Below are 24,467 nucleotides of genomic sequence, written 5' to 3'. Positions count from 1 at the left end.
CCACAAAAGGGAACTTCACTGGCATAAAGTTGCCTAAAGTATCTTTACTGCCTTTTGTGCCAGCCACTCCCCATAAGAGGAAGGATGAGCTCTGTTACACCTGAGCCGCCAATGGCATACAGTCCTTGCACTGAAGCTAACTTGCTATGAGATTGGGTTGCCCTACATCAGGAAACCCCAACCAACTCCCAGGCCACCTCCTCCTGCTCCATCTAAGCACACGATGTGGCAGATTATGCCCATTGCTCTCAGATTATGCCCCGTGTAACCCTGCACCATTAGAGTTATGTAGGTTTGCTAGGGTCTCATTGAGGGCATAATGTGAAAACAATAAGGTTTGCATGGGTGTAGCTGTGCGCCTAATTTGACATGCAGAACTTCCATTACTGGTGAGGTGCAAGAGGGAGAGAATCCAGTTTCAGAGCCAAGGCTGGCACGCTGAGGACATTTGTTATGGAGATAAGTGAGGCACGGGCAATATGAAGCCTCAAAAAGCCAGCATTTACACGGTCACTTTTAGGTCCTGCCTGTGTGTACATCTAATCTTCATCTCCATCATTCCCTTGGGCTCCAGTCTTCTTGTTTTGCTGCTCTGTCTCTTCCTGCTCTTGTTGTGCTTTCTTTTCACACAGCTGTCTGCAATGACCTCCTCCTCCCTGTGCACCAAGTGTCCTCACTCTCCTCTTTGAAATCTCTCTTCTGCACTCTATTTGCCTTGCTTTCCACTGCCGATTTCTCTTCCACTGCTGTCCATTCCTCTTGCAGCTTTTATTTTAAAATATAAGAATTTACATTGCCTGCTGTGTAATCTCTTTCCTTGTCCCATACTCTTAACCCTCATCTGTCCTTTCCCAGGACCCTTCCTTTGTCTGTTATCTTAGTATTCTGTGTTTTGTCTCTTGCCCTGCATGGGCTACCCTTATTGCCAGTTACAGAGCTGGGGAGGCTGGGGCGGGGGGAAGTGATCAGGCACTGCAGGACTGCCCCTGCTGGTGGGTGGTGGATGGGGCCGTGAGGGGTGGGGTGGGTGTGGGGAGGTAGGCAGAACCACGATTCTCCTTCCCCCACAATTCTCTGGCCAGAGGAACTAAGCCAACATAAAAGAAGTAATCTGTTGCTGGAGAAGGGCGATCACAGGCTATTTTGCCTTTGGATCAAGAGAGAAACCAGAGAACTAATTGTGACAGTCACAGTCTACACGCTGGCCTGCTCCTGGGGCAGTGCAGCTATGCAATGTAAGAGCTAGGTAGTATTATTAAACACTTCCCTTTACTTGGGGGAAGATTGCAAAGTTACAATCGTATCCTTATGTTATAAATTCTTTTGACTAGTGACCTTCTAAAGATCTCTGTTCAGAACCCTTCAAAATTGTGGAGCTATACAAATGTTTATCAACAGTAACCAAAATGATCCATATGTCTACACCAGGGGAGGAAGTGTATTTTTATCGTGTTAGCAAACACATATTAACTAGGGTAAACAAAGCAGTTACAGTTTTAACATGATTTGGCTGGTAAAGTAACCCCTTACCTCATCCAAGAAACACACATTAAAGCTACAGCTGCCTTGTCTACACTAGAATTTTAACATGTTTGCTAGCACGTGTTTAAAAATACCGCACAATTTTTCCAAGTGATGACAAGGCCTAAGCGTATGTAATATTGTGCTTGCTGATATTAAGGTTTAACAGTGTTTTCTAGAACTATAGTGCTATCTTGTGTGTAAAGGAGAATCTGGCATTATGTTCTTTTTGCTTCCAGGAACTAAATTATAAAAGTTAACTTCTTAGCTGTTAAGGTTACCTTGACAGACAGGTCCTATTTAAAGTGCACTCATACCTAGAATACTTAGATATTTAATTGGATTGTGTTGATACGTTTTTATCTCTGATTAGATCTGTGCTTTAGATTTCTGCAGTTGTTTTGTTCAGTTCCAAGAATAAACATTGCATTAGGGACACAGTGATGGAGAGAAACAGTAAACAGAAATGGATTACAAATACTAGACTGACTGACTAATGGCCTCTAAGCATTGCTAACCTTACTGCTTTAGTATATGACTAATGTTAAAAGATGGTGGAATATTAAAACTCACATTTAGAAATGAAATGAAAAATAAGAATTAAATACTAAAAATAAAATATAGTTTTCAGTCAAACTTTTAGAGAAGGACAATACACAATATGGTATAAGTAGTTGTTAATTTGCTGGGGATTCAGTGCTGAGAAGTAAGGGATTGGATGATTCTGTTTGATTAAAAGCAGGAGCCCTTATTCATTGTCTTTATACTTAGGAGTATAAAGACAACTCATTTATTATAATATTGGTTTGGCTGAGCATTGCAACACAGAGCCTTTTTCATACAATCAGCTGCAGCTATTGGAGTGCAGTAATCATCCTGTTTCTAGCATCTGAGTCTCCTTCCTCTCTCATTTTGACTTATGTGCACCTAACTTAACCTCTAGACTTCAGCCTATGCTGCTGATTATGCTTCCCCAAAATTGCTGCCATAAATGCCCACTCTTCCCTCCTAGCGGTTTGATCCTTGATCGTTACTCTCCCTCTCCTAGCTCTGTGGGATGAAATAATGAAGAGCCCCATGGCATTATCTCTTGTGACTTGGTGGGAAGGAAGAATAGATATCCTTTCCAACTTGGGTGGCACCTGTCTATTGTCCCTTCTATGGCCTAGTGTAAAAGGGGACTGAAGATCTTGGTGTCAGGGAGGAGTATGTCCATCTTGCAGAAGAAGGATACAAGGGGAATGCTCTCTGTGTCCCTAGCAGGAGCTCTTGAATGCTGAATAGCATGTTGGTGTTGTCTCTTGGAAAGTTGGGGGAGAAGGAGCCACAAACAGCCATACCTTACAAATTTGGGCCTTGATCTTGTGTAAAAAAAACACACACAAAAAAAACCAACATAGAAGTTGCACTGGTTTAACATCACACCTTTAGTTAAACCAGTGCAACTTTGTGTGTGGACTGTCTGTTTAAAAATAGCTTATATAAATTTAGCTAGAACTACTTGAGTAAAGTTAAGCATCTGCGTAAAACATTGCAGGATTGGGGCCTTGATGCCTTCTCTTACAACTGAACTTTTTGGTATGTGTCAATTCACATGTGTATCTTTTTACACTTAAACTGTTCTCAGTTTATAAATCCAGTCTTTGGACACTGCTAAGTCACAGTTAACTTGTATCACTTTATTATGCTTCAGCAGTGAATAGCCATTTCAGTTAGCCTGTATAAGAGTGGAATACTTAACTTCTAGTATGGGAATTTCATCCCACCAAAACTAGTCTGGAGAAGAGAAGACTGAGAGGGGACATAAGAGTTTTCAAGTACATAAAAGGTTGTTAACAAGGAGGAGGGAGAAAAAATGTTGTTCTTAACCTCTGAGGATAGGACAAGAAGCAATGGGCTTAAATTGCAGCAAGGGCGGTTTAGGTTGGACATTAGGAAAAACTTCCTAACTGTCAGAACGGTTAAGCACTGGAATAAATTGCCTAGGGAGGTTGTAGAATCTCCATCATTGGGGATTTTTAAGGGCAGGTTGGACAAACACCTGCCAGGAATGGTCTAGATAATACTTAGTCCTGCCTTGAGTGCAGGGGACTGGACTAGATGACCTCTCGAGGTCCCTTCCGGTTCTATGATTCTATGACTACCTGGAAGAATTTTGAGGGACTGAGTATTATGTAATGTGGAAATGTGACCTGTGTCAGGTAAATTGAGGAGTTTCTACCATGAATTACAAATCTTAAGGACTTTTCATGATATCGTTTTAATTTCTCTCCTACCATTTTATACAGTTGACCTTATATTGCCTGTATTTTTCTGCTGTTTCGAACAAACCTTATCTCTGAAATTTCCTTGTTTTTCCCCCAGTTGGCCTTCTGTGAGTTAGTCTGAGAAAGTTAAAGGATGGAAGCTGAAAAGCCACCTAATCTGATTGAGTGTAGGGTGGCAGGAAAGGGATATGGTAGACAAGAACATATATTTAAAAATGTGAACATATACTACATAAAAACACTTCTTTTTTTTTTTATTAAACAAGAGAAAATTATGCCTCAGAGCAAGGAACATAAAGCATTTCAGTTAGGATAATGCCTACAACAAAAAAGTATTCTGAAGCCCAACAATATACAAGATCTGTTGCTGCAAACTGAAGACAACACTATTATGGGAATAAAATCATAGTTAAATGGTTGACCATGCTGCTAATGTGATATGTTTGGGACAAAACTGTTGGGGGAACATATCAATTCATATGTTCATGGCATGTATTGTGAATAACAGGTAATATTTTACAATTTTTATTTTGTTTACATAGGCTTGAATTAGTTTATAGACATGTACATGCTCAGTGCTACTTAAACAGATTTTCTGTATGTTCAAAAACCTCAATGTTAAGTATTTTGATTTGATACTTCAAAAAACAATGTTGAAATCATGCAAATCTAATGTAAACTCTATAGCTGCCAAATACTTTACCCTTTATAAAGATGCCTGTTGCAAAATACTTTCTTATAACCTTATGCAGAGATAATATTGGTGCTGACGTTTTGTAGTTCTTTATTAAACAAATGTCATGTGAATTTCAGCCTCTTTCAAAATACAGAAAAATATTATTTGCCAAATGGAGGATATATATGGTAGGGGAAACTGTTGTAAAATAACAATGTCAAAAATATGAAAAGAAAAACCCCAAACACATTAGCTTATTGTATAATAATGTTTGTAGTTCTACATGATAGACACAGCCTTAAATTTGCAAAGTGGTGTATGAACTTTAAGTTTTAGCCATCCAGCTCTCCACTGCAACCCTGTTTAATGTGTGCTCCTTAGGAGAATGGGAGGCAGATAGAACAAAATTGTCTTTTTCTTCTGAAGCTAAAGTGATACAAAAGATTGTAGTTTGGTAACTCATGCATTCTTTGTGTAATCATTATTTAGGGTGAAAAATTTGGCCCGTTTGCAGGAGAGAAGCGAATGCCTCAAGAACTGGATGAAAACACAGACTGCAGACTGATGTGGGAGGTGAGATCTATGGGGCCGATTCTGCAAACGCTTATTATCACATGTAGTGCTTGCTACCATGAGTAATCCCAAAGTGGTATTACACCCAGTAGAAAGCATTTGCAGGATTAGGCTCTTAATTACTATATATTAAATAATTTTTTATTAACTTCGAGGGATTATTTTGACCCCAAGTAGGAGTTTTTACAAAGCCTAACATCAATATAAATGTTTCTTTGATTTTTTTTTTAAATATATTTTAAGGGAAATCATTTCCTTTTAAGGGAATAAGGAATAACACCTAAATCCTGCTAATTTATGAGACCCTAAGAATGAAACTAATTGCCATCCATGCTGAGGAATGTGAAAAAAGTAAACAACAAGCAAGGTGAAAAGCTGATTATGAACACTGAAGCCTTTTTTTTTTTTTTAAAAAAAGTATGTTAGTGATGGTTAAGAGACTGTTGTTATTTTATTAAAATTTTAGCCTGACCATGCCCCTTTAAAAGTTGAATATATTGCAATGGAAGAGATTAAAAAATTACATTAGGGAGCCGCTTTGTGGCCTGATCATTGGGTTTGAGATACCTAGGATTAGGTCCTGTATTTGCTAGTGTTTGAAAACTTTTTCAAACATTGTTACAGTCTAACATGGCTATAAGGCTTTTTTGGGCCCCAGCCTCATGCTGCTTTCGAACTGTTCCAGTTGTATTGTAGATCTGTGCTGTAGGTTGGCAGGTAATTGGCTCCTCTCTTCTCTCCATTCTGCAAGTGTAGAGGAGGATAAAGAAAGGAACTTGTAAAAGGGCCTAAAAATTGCAGAAGGGAAGGAGCAGTGGCGGCATGGCACAATCTCCTCAAGCTTTGGAGACGCATAGCTGGGTGGGTGGAGCTCTGTGGGACTGTTAGTAGAGAAGAGCCATGGATCAGCTACTCTATGGCATGCTCCCCTCAAGATCCCACAGGTTGCTACAGAAAAACTGCATTACTTTTATATAGCACTTCCCACATTCAAGGTGTTTTAAGCAAGGATATTTGAAAGCAGTATTCAATAAATCTGGAAATGTTTCTAACTCTTCATTGATATGAATTGGGTGCTGTGTTATACAGGTGGCTACCATTTTTTTTTAATGACAATTGCAGTACAATATATAGCTGTGACGGGTTGGACTCCCCCCATCCGGGATGCGACCTGATGTACTGGGGTTTCACTGAGCCTCTCCTGCTCCACCAGCCTGGATTCCCGCTCCTTGTTTTAATGAATTAGATTCTCCAGCCTCTTGCAGCACACACACACACAGCTAGGGCCACACCTAGCTGCAGATGCAGACTGACGTCAGCTCTGTGAGAGAGGACTCACCCAGCACTCACGTGTACACTCCTTTTGGGAGATAAACCCAAAATAATACTGTCTTGCACTGTATAGAAAGATCTGCACAGTGCAAGCTCATAAAAATTTGCTCTCTCCCTCAATATGGAGAGAGATGTGCACAGCTTCTTGTCCCTCCTCCTGAGGTTGGAGGCATAAAGGTTACTATAACTTGTTTATTGTGTGGCAGCAGATGAAATGTCCCATTCCCACCATGTATTCAAAGAATTATCTATGCATTTACTAAAAGGGAAATGAAGCTTTTTAAAAAATAATAATTTAGTATTAACATAGACAGACTACATACACAATATAACCTGGTCTCACCACAATCAAGTTATCTGTAAAAGCATGCTAGAAATCAGATTCTGCATAGCTAAACAACTTATGAAAGAATGCTAAAAGACAGCCTCCCAATACCCCAAATCAGTATAAATCTAGTGATGTGGGAACAGCAAAAGGTTCACAATTGGATCAAGCCTGTGAAGGTCTTCACCACTGATTGGTTCTCGTTTTGACTGGTTATGAGAGAATATATGCAGTGCAAACACACCTATGTTCCTTCTTTGTATGAGTTGGTTCTATATTCCAGGAGAGCAACTGATAGTTGTGGTGTCATGGCAACTGGCTTTATTTCATTGGCCTTCATCAATTTAAAAAAAGTATGCATTTGAGGTCAGTTGTGTACTGAATGCCCTACAATTTGGTATCGTAGAACTATCTCACTTTTTCACTACATTTCTACAGGTTACCTTCAATCAATAAGATATACTACCTGGGGTAGACTTTAGAACACATTGGGTAGGTAAAGGCACCAAGATGAAGGCCTTCTAACTTAGGTTGCTCATGGAATGCAATAATCTTTCAAATGCCTTGTTGCTGATGTTTATATTGAATGTATCCTTTCTTTGTAAGGCAAAAAATAAAAGCCAAACACGTGTTTACTGACAACATTAACATGACCCCATTGATAGCAAACCAGAAAATGAGGGTTTTTTTGTGAGTTGTTCTAAAACCATTGCATGACATCTTACTCCAACATAGTTTTGAGAGTTTTGAAAAGATTCCTGCATACCAAATTTTATGATTTCCTGGATGTTTGAACCCAGGCAGTTTGTATTTATTAGAGTTGATCTGAATACTAGTTCTATAATGTAATTTTAATCATGCTGAGTAGCCTGGAGTTGAAATTTGGAGCCAGGAATTTATAAAGTTAAAGGCAGCTGAACAGTCCAAATAGATGGTTATTCCAGAAACTCTGTAGGGCAGTTATAATAGCTTGCTAAGTTAGTAGCCATTTACTTGGACCAAATGTAATATGAATACATATTTTAGTGACTATTAAGGCAAAATTACTTGAAAGTGTAAATCTGTAAAATCAAAATACTGCATTTTTGGAGGCTAAGAAGGAAAATGCTCTACTTTTTCAGAGATTGGATAAATATGGACAGGGCCAGAACATGTTTTCTCACTGTGTCATACGTAATCTTAGCCTCCATTTAGTAAGACCATCTTCTAGAAAAGTCAGGGGAAATGTAGTCTTTCTGCTGGGCTCACCTGAAAAAATATTACCACCATACGTTTCTGGTTGTGCACAATATGATGTGGTCTGTGCTTGATGTGTGATGAGAACAACATTCTGAATGAGCTTTTTTAAAAAGGTCACACTGAAAGAGAACTGTACTTCCATGTTTTTCTTTGGTCTTTGTAAAACATAGTACTTAAAAGAATTATTGTGTTCCAGTGATCTTCAGTAATTTTGTTAAATAACGATCTGAGAATATCAATATTTGTGATTGTTATATATAGCAGAATGTCCTTATTCTGCCTGCAATTCCTATGCGACTTCTACTCTTTTGAAGAAGTCAAACATTTACACTTGCTCATTCAAGAAACTCTCTAAAGGATTGATACAAGAGCATCCTGGATTCAGCTGTCAAATTCAACTCCGTAAGAGCGGCAGCTTGCAATTTATTATTGAAGAGTTAAGGGGGTGAAAAAAATGAAGGGTAGATAACCAAGTAGTTGTATTTTTTTAAATGATTTCTAACTCAAACATTTTCTCTAAGTATCAGACGGGTAGCTGTGTTAGTCTAGATCTGTCAAAAGCAATAAAGAGTCCTTTGGCACCTTACACGTCTGACGAAGTGGGTATGCACCCACGAAAGCTTATGCTCCAATATGTCTGTTAGTCTATAAGGTGCTACAGGACTCTTTATCGCATTTTTGTCTAAGGTCATCAGTCTCTTGGACTAACTGCATGTCATACTGTTTAGATGCAACTAATTTTTGATGATGATCTGTGAAAGAGAGCTTTGGTCTCATAATTTTTAGGGCCACCCAAATGCCCTGATGGCATTTATATATTCATATGCTGAAGTCCATCTATTTTATTTAGAATATAATCCAAAGCATGGCAGTTTTAAACTTTGCTTTATTTGTCCCAAGGGAAAATAAAAGCAGAACAGAATACTCTTTGGGCATTGTATTATTTTACATAACTTTTTACCTTGGGAGGCTACTTTAATGTTACCCCCAGTATTTGTTTTCTGCAGGCTATGTGGGAGGGGGAAAGGTGTTCTCTTGCATACATTTTCTTATTTTCCCAAAACCAAGCAAGTGGCTTTTCATTTTGAGTACTGTTGGAATATGGCAAACATTGTTTTAGCATTGATTTTTGGCAAACATTAATGCAGAGAGGACTGGAAGGACTTAGTCCTTTCCAAATTTCCTGACAAACTATGAAGAAATGTTGGTCAGGATAAGCTGCCACATAATACACTTATAGCAATGAACATTATATATTTTAGGCTTGGCTTCTGTCTATCTGCCAAGATAATGCTGTAAATTAAATATGAGAGGAGCAGACACATGCTAGAAATCAGTCTTTTTGTGGGAGCTACTGCTTATGTTTATTTATATTAGAGAATGAAATGAGCTTTTGTTTCTGCTACTTACTCTCAACACTGTTGCAGTGACAAATTGGTTACAGTTATAAGACCTGACTTTCATTGACTTCAGTGGGCTTTGGATCAGACCCCTAATGTTTCTGTTCAAGGTATGAAAAGTTGAAAGTTTTTAATTTAATCTTTGGTAGAATTATATCATCTTTCCTGCTAATCAGAAATGTGAGCTAGAATGGGAGAAGTGCCTTTTATACACAGTGTAACAGCTCACAATATTTCTGAGATTTCACAGAAGAAAAAAATCTTGAACTGAAGCTTGTTATATTTTCTTGCTCAGAAGATTAATGCTTGCAATGTCAGTGAAATGGGATTCAGCAATGTAGTGTGCAGTTCTTCTATGACATGATGGAATGTTCTTCTGATGCTTTTATTCTTTAGAGAATTTTTACATTTTAAGGCATCTTCTAAAATGGTTTGCTTCAATGGCTCTGTAGGCAGCTTTGTTTACTCCTCTTTCCAGAAATATTCTTTGTCTAACTATTTCCCCTGCCATTCTCACAATCATGCACATAAATGTATGTGCCTGTATTTAAAATTATCACCACATCAAAGCTCAAACATTGGAAATAGGGTTTCCAGTTGTTTTTCCCCTACTCTGATTTTAATTTTCAATTTTTGGCATAAATTTTGACTCTTCTAGAAATGCTTTTGGTGGGGTTTTATTGCCATCCTAATTTGACCAGTAATAATTTTTCTTATCACAATTTTTCATCAGTTATTTAGTATAGATTCATGTATTTTATTAAGTGCTTGGTTTAAGCTTGATTTTTATCACCCTTACTCACTTTAGCCCTAATCAAAGATATTTACTTCAGTGGTCTTTGGAACAGGCCCATTGAGTAGCACCTTGCTGTACATTTAGTCTAGTGATTCCTGTGGGACTACTCTCAGAGGTGGTGTGGCTTGTGGTGAGTGAAGAATCAAGCCCTTAATTATTAAACTTCTTTAAAATATTAAATGTTTTTGAAATGGCTTTAAGAATCCGGAGTTGATTGAATTAAGTGTTCCTACTCCAATTTAAACTTTGTTAAAAAAATGCGTCACAGACTGTGACATCTGGTCTCTTCTGTGCTTTTACCCTGTACTACACAGATTTCACGGGGGAGACCAGTGTTTCTCAAACTGGGGCTCCTGACTCAAAAACGGGCTCTGTGTGTGGGGGGGGGAAACGGGGGTTGCATGGTTATTTTAGGGGCATCACGATATTGCCACCCTTACGTCTGAGCTGCCTTCAGAGCTGGGCGGCCAGAGGGTGGTGGCTGTTGGCCGGGCACTAAGCTCTGAAGGCAGCATCCCGCCAGCACCATCACAGAAGTAAAGGTGGCAATACCATACTATGCCACCCTTACTTCTGCACTGCGGCCTTCAGAGCTGGGTGGCTGGAGAGTGGCAGCTGTTGACTGAGGGCCCAGCCCTGAAGGCAGCAGCGCAGAAGTAAGGGTGGCAATACCATGCTATGCCCTCCTTATTTCTGTGCCACTGCTGGCAGCGGCTCTGCTTTCAGAGCTGGGCTTACGGCTACCAGCAGCTGCTCTCTGGCCACCCAGCTCTGAAGGCAGAGCCGCTGCCAGCAGCAGCGCAGAATTAAGGGTAGCGGTACTGCAATCCTCCAGCCCTTGCAACCCCCCACAACTCCTTTTTTGGGTCAGGACCCCTACCGTTACAACACCATGAAATTTTAGACTTAAATATCAGAAATAATGAAATTTGTGATTTTTTTTTTTTTTTTTTTTTTAAATCCTATGACCATGAAATTGACCAAAATGGACTGTGAATTTGGTAGGGCCCTACTTATAGATCCTTACCTTTCTCTGGAGAAAGATCAGCAAGATATTAATAGAAATCTGAGAATTTTCTTTTAGAGACATTAAATTGATCACATAAGTCTCAGTTATTTCATTTATTGTAAAAGAAATTTGACTAAATTAACTCAGTAATGTATTTGACACCACTGTGTTCAAGCTCACGTAGATATTTTCCAGACATTAATATGAAAAGTGTGCTATCATCCACTGCACACTATAGATATCTTCATGCATTTTAGATATCTAATTATTTATAATGCTCTACTAGGATATTACCTTACTGCCGCTGATGCTAGAACATCAGGCTCCACCTGTCTGCAGATTTGCCCTTCTGTTTAGAGGGCTGGGGGTGGGGAGGATGGGGATCACATCCTCTCTGTCAGTTAAATTAAATCCATTCTACTCATTCATGGAAAAACTTTTCAATCAGAGGAATGATTTTACAAAATTAACTTGATTGCAGTGTAATGGTGAAAGGACATGTTTTTTGGCCCAAATATTGAGTTCCATTTCCAGCTCTGACACTGACATTCAGTGTAACCTCAGGCACATCATTTAACTTTTCAGGGCTTCATTTTATCCCTGGGTAATATTGTAGATGCCTGAATACTTATTTACCTCACAGGAGTCTTGTGAGGTTTAAAAACACTTCAAATTTGACCTCGTTAGGAAATCATTTTAAAAACCATTTCATCTGAAATAATTGCCAGCTCTGTGTTTGGGGTATACTGTTGTTTGAATGTTTTTTAAAATCCTTTCTTGGACTATGAGACCAAACATCACTTGCTGATTTTTCAGGAATTGTACTTAAAACTGGGCATATCATTTTACCGGACACCAACTAGACCCATTATTACCAAGCTGGAAAATATAATTTCAAATATATGTAATTATTCCTGCAGTCAGGTGTCAGCACCCTGTTTACTGGCAAGGTAGGGAACATGAACATATTGCCACTAGCAATATAAACTTTGTCTTCTTTTAAATAGGTTTTCTACAGTCTCTTATGAATGGCCACTATTCAGATATATATTTGTGGGTGTGGAGAATAGGCAATGCTGTGCTGTTACTCTTTGCAAAAGGCTCCCTCAAATACATCCAGCCTGAGTCTGTGATACATGTGAGTTTCCCTGGTTAAATATTCTTTCCTTCCATCGATTCCATACAATTCCCTGTTGACAATAGTAGTGGCAGGCAGATTCTCCTGCAGCCTCTAGTTGTGGGGTGGTTGGACATATAGGGAGCACATCACTTCTGGTCATAGATTCCAAGGCCAGAAGGGACCATTGTGATCATCTAGTCTGATCTCTTGTATAACACAGGCCATAGAACTTCTCCAAAATAATTCTTAGAGCCGATCTTTTAGAAAAACTTCCAATCCATGACCCTTGGTAAATTGTTCCAATGGTTAATTATCCTCGCTATTTAAAAAAAAAATTATGCCTTATTTCCAGTCTGAATTTGTCTAGCTTCAACTTCCAGCCATTGGATCATGTTGTACCTTTCTCTGATAGATTGAAGAGCCCTCTATTAAATATTTGTTCCCCATGTAGATACTTATAGACTGTAATCAAGCCATCCCTTGATCCTTAAAGTCTTGTGTGGGAGTGTGTCACAGTTGGTGGGTGGATGGGGATAGGGGCCTTTGGAGCCAGGAAACTCTAGTTTATGTAGAAAGGGGTTGGGGTAGGGTAGTGAGTAGCTGGGGGGGATTATAAGTGGAAGCCATTTTCCCCAGGGTGGTGGTGGGGAGAGGGCAAGTGTAGGCTTCATGTTTCATTCCAGTATTGGCTCCTGAGGCTCTAGTGCCTGCCTGCCAAGCCTCAGTCTGATGAGGAGAGAGGCAAGCTGCTGTGTCTTCAGGACTGTTGCCCAACTGCTGCTTGGCATCTTCTCTTGTCTTCCTTTCTCACTAGCACAGCTGGAGCAGCTGCTGTGGTGTGGGTGAGCTACTGAAATTGCATAGTACATTTCTTATGCTTTCCTAATGGCACTGGTGGGGTATGAAGGAGGGGAAACCCCTTTGCTACAATGGCTGCGGCTATGGCAATTATGAGCACACCTGCAATACAGCATCTGTCTGAGTGGCAGCCATCTTAGTTCTATCCCCTTGGATGGCTGAACAGTTTTACCAGCACATCTGAACATAGGATTTTAGCACACATCTGTGAAACGTGTTTTTGAATGTCTCCTGCTTCCCCAAACATAACTTTTTTCTGTGCTCCATGATCACACCACTAGGCATGGGGGCTAGCTGAAGGATTTTAGGGAAATGATTCTTGGAGGTATACCCCAAACTTAATTACTGATGTTTACAGTGTCTGCATTTAGGTTCCCCATGCCTCAAACTGTAGAACTGGAGTCCAGCTGTTTGTTCCTTGTGATTGATTTGCATTAGTTTACAGTTTTAGAGCTGTCTTTGTAAGGATAAGAGCTGGAGGCATTCTTTTATAAATAAAAGTTGTTTTCTTTCATGGGGCTCAGAGGCTAGGTCTGTTAAGAAAGGGCTCATATGAGCCCCCGCTGGCTCATCAGTGAGAACAGGGCGTCCGTAAATGTCACTAATCCAGTCCAGTGTAACATACAATGTTTTGAATATATTTTTCTTGACTTTTTTCCTCTGTTTCACATCCGTATATTTAATGCAACATATGTCTTTATGAGGTGAAAAAAGCAATAGAAAATCAAACACATGTCTTCAAGGGTTTTATGGGATTATTTTGGTCAATAGTTTCCTTATGTGTTAAATCCTTGATGCACATTCGACATCTCTTCATGCGTTGGCAGGCACTGAGAGCACCCAACTGAGATGACTGTAAAACTGAGATGTATATAAATTCTTCCAATATAATTTGAGGATTAAGCAAATGAAAAAAATAGATTAAAAGGAAGGTAGAAGAACATATGGCTTTTATAGTATGAACTTGATTGTTTCTCTTTTGCAACCTAAGTCAAGATCTGATGAAAACCTTTCTAGGACCAGCTTGGTGGGCCTCCCTGACTCCCACTCTTGGTAGTTATTGCCAAGTCCCAAAGCCATTAGCTTGTCTTTAATTGCTCAAAGATGTAAATCTGTGCTGTTAAACATTTTTCATACAGAGATTGTGTTCTGCAGCTTACATATTTAGAACAGTGTGGGCATAGCAACGTAAATATCTTGATGCTCAGTTATGGTTTTCAGGTCTTTTTAGGCTGTGAGTACAACATAAACTTGTGCTATTGTGGAAATACAGAGTTTACCTGTAAAGTGTGATTATGTGAATTCCATCTATATTCTTAATCCAAGCAAACGTATTTTGTCACAAACCCCCAGATGTGTTTTTAGAAGGGGGAGTGAAGAATAGTTTAGCCAGTTGAAACTACAGGTGGAAACATAAGTATTTGCATTCTGCCAATCTGAGTTGGAATGTGGACAAAACACCAGGAATGCTTATGGAAAAAAAATGCTATGAAATCTTTAGTGATCTCTAGCAGTACGTGGCACTGTAGAACAAGAACATTTCATGCACTATACCTTCTGTGTGGTTCTCCCATCTATATACTGACGTGAGAAAATCAGACAAGATGGCCTGGTTCTAGATCAGTAAACCTTGGAAGAGAGGATGATTTTTTTTTTTTCCCCATCACTGGCATTTTAAGGTGGAATGAGTGTGATGATCTCTCATTCATGAGTTGCACTTGTGCAGGTAAAATGTACCTTTCATGATACAGTGCAGTCTTTGAAGTAGCCCCTTCACTTAATTAGACTAATTTCCTTTGCACTCTAATTAAATAACTTACAGCCTTTCCCCTGCATATTACATTAATTTGATTTTTATCATATCCTCCACTGCTCAGGTGAAAGTTCAGCCAGGTATAATTTAAGATTGGGGCCACATGTTTATACTTTGTGTCAAGATTAGTATAGAAAACAAAGCTTAAGGAAGTGAAGGGACTAAGAGGAGATGCACAGTATGTTTGTACATGGGCCTTGACTGAGGAAAAGGCCTGGAAATGATAGAAGACAAAAATATAATTGGAGGATTTAATGAGGGATGTGTTACAAGAAGAATATGATTTTATGAAAGGTATTTGACTAAGTTGATGGGAGAGATGAGATTCAGGGGGACAGAAGGCTGTAGCTCAAAGGTAGGAGGTATTTGGAGATGCAAAACTGTGGGATAGGTGCTTCTTCCCCCCGGCCGTGGCAGGTCTGGGGCTTGTGGGGAGAGGTGCCTCTCCCCGCTGTGGCAGGTCCAGGGCTGGGGGAGACGTATCTCTCCCCGCCGCAGCCCTGAGCGGCTGCGCAGCACTTAATAGGCTGCTTTGCAGCTATGCAACTTAGAGGGAATGTAGGTGAGGAAGGTGAAGGAAGGTGGAGTGGGAGAGGAGGAGGATGTAGTAGCAAGGGAGGAAGATGAAAGTGCCCTCTTGATTGTATCAGTTTTTGTTTTTTTTGAAATATTTGGCAAAGAAATAATAAAGGAAGTATGTTTGTGGAGAGTCAGAGAGGAGGCAGATGGGCGTCGGTCAGGAAAGAGAGAGGTAGAGTTCAGTAAGGAAGAGATTGAGAAAAGAGAGAGTAAACGTAGTGGAAGAAGCTGAGACAGTTGCTGGAGTTCTTAGTAGTATATCCACTGTGAGATATCCTAAGCAGATAATGCATCATGTGCTTGATGGCAAAAATAAAATGTTTGCCAATATCTGAGCATATGTGCTGAAAGCAGGATTCACCTGCCAAACACCAGGTGGACTGGACACTTTCAATGTCTTTGTGCTTGTGTCTAAAACATACAATAAAAATTAATCTAGCACTTTGTTTTTTTCTTTACATATACGATTTAATCTTTCCCTTTTCTCTGAGATACTGTTTCTGGTGTTCATTTTGTTAAATGGTTTTTAATATTTCAGGTTCGAGGGAGTAAAGGCGAGGTCCTTTATGTTCTGGATGCTAGCAATCCACGATATTCTAACTGGCTGCGTTTTGTCCATGAGGCACCAGCGCAGGAACAAAAGAACCTGGCTGCCATCCAGGTAAATTTGTTGAATTCTTACCATTCACTTCATGTTATTAATCTGCTTAAGGTTTGTTTGTCTCTTGTTTAGTCTTTATCTCTTGCAGTAAAATTGCAGATTATAAGAAACAAAACAACTTCAATACTTTTCTTTCTCTGTCCCCCCTTTTGGGAGGTGAGTGTTTGTCCTCAAAGATGTACGATAAATAAACATCTCACCATTAACAAGCCCAAGGACTGAGGGCATTTTAAAGCATCTAGTGTAGTCTTTGAAAGGTTTTAATTAAAATCACTGATTGAAGTTTGCTGTACAGAATTTGTAACCATCTAAAATCCATTTCTCTTTCCATTTCTAACACTGTTTATATTGAAAAATAGTTTGAATTCACGTTTCCAGAATAGTTCACGCAATAATGCTTCTGTTAGATTTTCTCTTTACAGCCCTGTTTGAGCTAGGTAGCTAAGCCTCTGTCTAACTTCAGTGGTACTACTCCTATGCTTGAAGATAAGCATGTGATTATATATCTAGCTGAATCAGAGCTAATTATTTAGGGGTTTATCCTGTATTCCTCGCACCAAACTCCCACTAAAATCTTTAGGAGTGCTCAGAGAAATCAGAATTTAAAAATAATTTTCAAGCAAATAGTCAAAGATATAAAAACAAACAAAAGATATTTTAAATATTCCAGTTTGAAGCTTTAAGAGATTTAATGGGTTTGCAGGATTACCGGAAGGTAGTAATTGATTAGTCATTGCAGAAGAGCTAAATGATTTTTTTTTTAATCACTCTTCATCACAGATGTTCGCTATATCCCTACTCTTTTCAGGTAATAAAGATGAGGCATTGCCAAAAATGTAGGGGTCAAATGAGGGAGGAGCAACTTAAATATATTGTGTAGCGCAGCGTTTCTCAAACTGGGTCTGTGGACCCCTGGGAGTCCACGAAGATATTCCAGGGGTCTACAAGCCCCGCTAATCAACTCCTTTCCTCCCTCCCTTCTTCCCCCTCCCTTCTGCACGCCAGGGAACTGTTCCCCGGCGTGCAGGAGGTGCTAGGAGGGAAGGGGAGGAGCGGGAATGCGGCACGCTTGGGGGAGGGGGCAGAATCATGTCCGGGGCTGCTGGCCCCACTGATCAACACCTCCCATCCCTCCCAGTGCCCCCAGAGGGAACCAGCGGCGTGCAGGAGGCGTGGGAGGGAGGTGGAGGAGCCCCTGGGGGTGGGGGCAGAAAGAGGCGGAGAAGAGGAGGGGCAAGGGTGGAGCTGGGTGGGAAGAGGTGGGGTGGGGGCAAGGCCTTGGGGGAAGGGGTGGAGTGGAGGTGGGGCCTGGGACTGAGTGGGGGACTTGGAGGTCCATGAAACAATTTAAAATCAAAATGGGGGTCCTTAGGTTGCTAAAGTTTGAGAACCACTGGCATAGCGTGCAAGTTGTGTACTGTGCCCACATGGATTCAGTTGGCTATAGTGGGGCTCTGTATGGGCCTAGCAGTCTACCTGAATGCTGTATGTTGCAGAACTGAATAAAAAGTCACAAGGTATAACTGGTTTAATACAAGAGTTCTGAAATAATTTAGGAATAAAGTGCCTGAGCTGCGTACGAAACTATGTAATCTCATAGTTATTAAATTCAGGTAGGTGAATGGGCAACATAATGGCAACGGAGAGTCGGAGTGGATGGCTCACTCCTGGGGTATCAGGAGGACCCAGGTGGATCCATCCCCAGAGGAGCCCAGGGCAGTGCAGCACGGAGTGGACTGTGGATCTTGCCCTCCCTCCCCATTGCCCAGCGACTCTTGGTGCCGCAAGCTCCAGAGGATTTAAAATATATGGGGCTGCAACCAGCTGAGTGTCCAGGCCAGTGCTGGACAGCAGTGGGGTCAGAATGCTGGGAATCCCCAGTGATCAGGGAAGGAAGGAGGGGGAGAGCAGCAGATTGCTACTGGGATAAGGCAAGGCTGGGTGGGGGAGAGTGGGGCTGCTTGTCCCTGCCCTCCCCCGAATCATTGAGACTGCCTGCCCACTCTCCACCTGTTACCCTGCCCTGACTCAGATACCTAGCCAGCCCCGTGCCCCTCCTTGCGCCCCCTTGATAACCTTGTCGTGCTCCCCTAGGGGGGACGTTCCGCAGTTTGAAAACAAATATGGCCTTTGCTGGATTCTAAATTAACTCGAGCCACTCAGGAGAAAAAGAGGGGCATCCCTGAGCAGAGATTTTAGTTGAGCTGGCTGCAATATGCAATAATGTTTAAACCAACTGCACAAACAAAACACCCTAAGAAAGTGTTGGGTTGTATAAATAACTAAATAGAAAATAATACTGAAAATATTATACAATTTGCAAACTGTATAGCCTCGCCTTGAATATTGGGTTTCATTTTGGTCTCTCTGTGCCAAAACCAGGGAGAAATAGAAGGAGTTGAAAGATGGGTGCAAGAATGGTTAGAGGCATGGAAAGACTCCCATATTAGGAGATATTGTAAAGATTGGGAGTGTTTAAGTTAGTGAGGAGACAGAGTGGACATGATAGAGGTACAGGAAATAATGAAAGGTAAATTGGGCGCTCCTATTTCCAAGTTGTGTTATAAGTCTTTGGGCATCATCAGTAATGGTATACTAAAATTTCCAGATGTTTTACTGATTTGTTGTACCCTAAGGCCCCAGTACTGCACTTCATATATGTGCTTAACTTTACACAGTGTGAGTAGTCGGAGAGACTACTCTCAGTGCATAAAGTTCAATGCTTAAGTCTTTGCAGCATTGGAGCCTTTTTTAATATATAGGATGCCAAAGCTCTGACATTTGGTGTAATTCACGAAAACCAACCCATACTCCTTTAATATGGAAATGTTTTGGTAGTCTGATGTTTTTACTGTTATGCAAATTTTGGGCCAATTTCTGTAGTTACTCCAGGCACCGGATCAATGGGAGTTCTGTTTGTGGAATGGCTCTAGTAATGGAACCCTTATTTATTATTAAAGCTAAATACAATATCTCCCTGTATAGCCTTTGTGACAGACTGACAATTTCCTGCAATATCCTGAATGGACTTTATTGAATTAAGTTAAACCTTATTGAATTAGTCTTTGGAGTTCATTGTACTAAAAATGTAATTGTATGTATTTCCATGGTGAGGGTAAATAGGAAAACAGCAGGGGGTCATTAGGCAAATTCACTCATGTTGTTACATCTCCATAGAAGCCACGCCGGGGAAAGGTATGCATCTACTTGTTCAAACTGGATTCTCCAGGGACCCACTGACAAAGAAGGTTTTTGGTTGAGTAGCCAGGTTTTTAAACTGGCTAAGGGCTTTCTTCCTGATGCAGTAAATGGACAGGGCCCCAGTCCACAGAGGCCCTGATCTTAGGGTACAGTTGGACTGAGCCTGCCAGAATTCATATTAGGGTTAAGGTTAATTCTGGTAAGCTTGTTAGTATGTGTGGAAGTTTGTTTGTTTTTTAATGTTTTTTCTGTAATGCTTTTAAGCTTAAGAATAAAGTAGGCTTGCATAGGAAGTCTGTGTGGTACTTGTAGCAACTATAATTGTTATCCATCTCTAAAGAGAAAGCAACCAGGTGTCCTGGGGCAATCTATTTGTGCTGGGAAATACACAGTGAGGGAAGGGAACTGTGCAGCCTGGAAGCACCCCTGTCAGAAGAGGGGGAGATGTGGGTCTCCAGTCAGAAAGGCAATGGTCAGGGAATTGGAAACCTGAGAGTGGGTGCCCTTGCTGAACCACTCAGGGGAAATACAGGTGTGGTTGCCATGAACTGTGGCAGCCTTCATAAAGATACTGCAATGATACTCTGTTAGACCATGTTTTGCAATCATTGCAAATAGGACATTTCTTAATTTATATCAGCAAAGTGAATTCAACTTTGATATCATTAACTCCAGTTACTTAGCTGCTGCTGCTACTATTACTGAAACTTATTACTGAAGTTACATTGCTGAAAAAGCAGTAAAACAATTAAAACATTAAAATCATTGATAATACAGATTATCTATATCAAACACAAGAGAATCCTAATCTTAACAGTTCAATTGAATAACGTGGAATATGTCATCATAATTACATAGACTACAGGGCTAATTTTCTAATTAACAAGAGAAAATGGAATATTTAAATTCAGATGGGGTTCCAGACCTCTTGTTCTAACTGGCACATTGTAATTACCCTCATGAAACGTAGAAATTCTTATAACGTTAACCTCTCAAGACATTTTTATTGTATGAAAAGGAGGCGTTCTTATGGAGTTTGTTGGGATTATAAAGCTACTACTGGATTTTAATTTTGTCTTTCTAACCCATTGTTCAGTTTTCAGATTGTGCTGTGGGTAAATGCTCTAATGATTTTCATCACTTCAAACCATATAGTTAGGAATAAATATTTGTTGCTGGTACTTACGATGAGCTATAAAATATAAGAATACTGGTAATTAGAGAACAAAGATGTCTTAGGACAGAATGCTCTCTTGGTATCATGACTGCTATAAACTTATCCTAACATTGATTGCAAAGGGTACTTTACAGTAGCTTTTTTTGAAGTCCATTACAAATTTCCCACATGAATTACCAGAAACCCAAACAGATGCTAAATTGCAGCTTCCTTCACTGGCAAAGCTCGTCTTTTCAATTTTTATAGAATATAAGTGGAACTTCTTGATTAGACTGTGGAAAAACCACAGAACCAGATTCTGTTACCATAGTTATTGCAGAGTAGTATCATATAAGGCCTTACTCAACATAAGTGTGACAGAATGAGCTTGATAGTCAATTCAGTGTTTGTAGAGCAGGTCATGATCTTGGATTTAAAAGGGGATGAAGTGTGTATATGTGCCACACAAATAAGATGAACCACATCGCAGAGTGGATTGGAATACGTACAGAAGAATAACTCACCCTGAGATGATTCTGTTGAAGGATCACGCTTAAGAGCACTGATATCTAGGTTTTAAGATTTGTACAACGTGCTTCCTTTTGTGCATATAAAGGGAATTTACCGTCCTGAAGATGCATTTTTTGAAGTAAGCTGGTTGTGCTATGTACCTGATTTGATAGCTCAGGTAAAAGCTGTTTCTGGTATTGCTGGAGTTTAGGATTCTGTAATAAAATAGGATGCTTAGATACTCCTTTGAGTCCAACAACCAGAAAATATTTCTAAATAGTTGTTTAATAACTAATACTGGCATGTGAGCACAAGGAACAGACTAAAAGGTTGGGGTGTACTTCTGGATATACCAATTTTAATTTCTGTGTACTCTACAAATCTGAATTGAATTGTGGGAGGCTTTTCTCACTTATTCCATTAAAGGAGCTCGTGATAGAGGAAGTGTGGTCTGTTCCATTACCCTGAATCCAAAGAGGAAAAATTCAACACAGAAAAATCTCAATTGACAATTGAGTTACAACTTTTATCCTCTGTTCGTATATATCTATAGTAGGGGTAGGCAACCTATGGCACGCATGCCAAAGGTGGCACGCAAGCTGATTTTCAGTGGCACTCTCACTGCCCAGGTCCTGGCCACCGGTCCGGGGGGCTCTGCATTTTAATTTAATTTTAAATGAAGCATCTTAAACATTTTAAAAACCTTATTTACTTTACATACAACAGTAGTTTAGTTATATGTTATAGACTTATAGAAAGAGACCTTCTAAAAACGTTAACATGTATTACTGGCACGTGAAACCTTAAATTAGAATAAATGAAGACTCGGCAGACCACTTCTGAAAGGTTGCCGACCCTTGATCTATAGAGTCATTACTCATGGATTGCATTGCTCTGGGCATCTTCATCAGTGTCATCAACAGTGACACCTGATGGTGTGAACTGGAATCTAGGCCATGTCTTGCAACTGAAACACACATGTGATCTGTGAAATCCAAACAGTCCATTGTATTTGTCATGATCAAAAGCAAAGGGCTGCTATTAAATATCTTATAGGAGCTCTTTAAAAACAAATTGGTCTGGAAGAGTATTGTATTTTCAATATTCTTAATGCTGTGCACATACATTTATCGGTTTGCCAATTGTCATTTTGTGAAATGATCTCTGCTGTAGACTACTGTGCAGCAAAAGCCACTTGGTTGTTAATGTCAAAACTATTTTATAAATAGAATCATAGCCAACCAGAGCTTTAAATTCAGATGCTTTGTTCATTAACAACCAGACATTGTGGTGGTCTGGACTAACTCAGCAAACTATGAGTTAGAATAATGAAATGGCAAAGGTTAATGTGAAAGGAGGTATTTACTGTGAAGCAGTAGAGTGGTTTAAAGTCATACTTAACAAATGTAATACTGGAAGATTAGTATTTGAGAATCAGTCAACACTGTAATAAATATAGTGCGACTGGACTATCTCAGCCTAACAGGCGAGAGTGAAACCCGGGGGGGGGGGGGGGGGGGAGGGGGAAGAACACAAGGAAAGCAAGGACAAACTGATAAGCTGCTTAATAAATTTACATATTACAGGACAGTTTTGTGAAAGTCTGAAATCTACTAGTGTCTTAATAACTACAAAGGCAAGATTAACTTGTTATGCAATGTAAGTAGTAAAATGAACACAGTGTTAACACCCTGGATGCTCAGAGGACAGAATTAAAATGGCTGCTTGATGCTTTCTTTATTATTTTATTTATTTATTTATTTATTTTAGGAAAAAGACTGAATTATTTAATTCCAAGGTCATACACATTTATCAAGTTGTTGAGTAAACAGCATGTTTAGTGCTTTTTCAGATATTTTTACTTACAAAAACGAGCAAACAAAATGGGCAGCTTTGGAAGAGTGAAGTAGCTATTTTTCTCCGACAGGCTTTTCAAACGATAGCTGCATTATCAATGTAGTGTGATATCAATAGGAGTTTGGGTTAAACTTGATGAGTATGAGTCTGAGAAACAGTAAAGCCGCTTAGAAGCACTGTGGCTATTAGAGAAGTCTTAAGGTGAGTGTCAATTTAATTTATGTCGACTTTAAGACCTCTTTTTACTGACAGTGTGATGCAAAGGGGGCTTTGGTATAAATGAGAATCAGGCCCCAAATTTTTATTACTCTATGGCCTTCAAAAGCCTGTAGGTGGTTATTTGTCGGTCAGTCTAGCTGCTGTTAATAGTTTTGTTTGCTGATGTACAGTGTTATAAGGTAGAAATTAAAAAATAACTTTTTGCAATCAATACTACAGTTACCACAGTAATTTCCTCTCAACTCTTTGGAAAAACTGTTGCCATCTTGGTGGCACTTTATGATAAATGCTGACTTTTTAATGGTGACACTCTTGGTCAGTTATAGGAGTCATTTTGAAATGGGAGTGGGGGAGGGGGGAAGAAGGTAATATTTACCCTTTGGTATTAAATCCCTGTTGCACAAGAACGCTTAAGTATATGTGTAACTAAAAACATGAGCAATCTCAATGAAGTAAATGGGACTTCTCTTGTGCTTAAGATAGGCATATGTAGAAGTTCTTTGCTAGATTAGAGACCAAGTGTCTTGTGTATTGTCTTTGCTTCTCCGGAGCCAAGTCCTTCATAGACTGTAACACATTTTGTCAGCCAAAGAATCAAGGTGACCTGATCTTCCCTTCTGTAGCTTCAAATGTGGTTCCTGTTCATATAAGGCTTTATATAACTGCCTCTGATGTCGGTGGGAGTCTTTGCATTGATTTTAGTAGGAGATGCTCGGCACCTTGCAGGATTGAGCTCGTGAAGATCTTTAAGGCTTGTTAAATTGTTGATTTTGATGGTTTCCTGTGGCAGTGAATGTTTTAGGTTTGAACTCCGTATATGTGTTGCACCTTTTATGTCTTAGTAAGTCAGCCTTTCTTAAATTAAATAAAATAATCTTTTAATCAGAGATGAATCCAAACTGGAACAGCAAATCCAAACATCCCTGAACTTTGAGGGGAGTTTGGATTTAGACCCAAAGTCAGAGCTAATCTTCTTGACTTTGGCTCATCTGTGGCTTTTTTTTTTTTGGTTTGTTTTTGTTTTAAAAAAAGAACATTACATGCTCTCTTCTTTCAAGGATGAAAAAGTAGATCAGATCACCCCTGGCAAATCCTGGAAATAGAGACTGGCATGAACCTTAATATTTGCTTTATTATTGGAATGTTGGTCAACATACTTTGAAATATATGACTGCAAAAAGCAGCATAATCTCACCAAATCCATGTTAGAAATTCCTGGTATACCTGATGTGAACATGGATATGACTTTAAAGAGTGGATGCAATTATAAGAGAGGGATTCCAAAGCTAGGTAGAGAAGAGGGACTTCGAACCAGCCATCCAGAAATCTACAGGCAAATATTGTATCTGAGAAGA

At 39.7% G+C, this 24,467-nt stretch overlaps 1 protein-coding gene across 7 annotated transcripts in view; it reads left to right on the top strand.

The window, feature by feature from the left end:
* Positions 1–24,467, top strand: part of PRDM5 (PR/SET domain 5) — a 140,610-nt gene that overhangs the window by 8,494 nt on the left and 107,649 nt on the right. For all 7 annotated transcript variants that reach the window (XM_054031058.1, XM_054031061.1, XM_054031062.1 and 4 more), the window contains exons 2-3: positions 4,954–5,037; positions 16,047–16,169. In XM_054031058.1, coding sequence (XP_053887033.1) covers positions 4,954–5,037; positions 16,047–16,169 — 207 coding nt within the window. The remainder of the gene's footprint in view (positions 1–4,953; positions 5,038–16,046; positions 16,170–24,467) is intronic.

This window comes from Malaclemys terrapin, chromosome 5 (genome assembly GCF_027887155.1).
Source record: "Malaclemys terrapin pileata isolate rMalTer1 chromosome 5, rMalTer1.hap1, whole genome shotgun sequence".
Classification (NCBI taxonomy): domain Eukaryota; kingdom Metazoa; phylum Chordata; order Testudines; family Emydidae; genus Malaclemys; species Malaclemys terrapin.
This window is presented reverse-complemented; position numbering and strand designations above follow the sequence as displayed.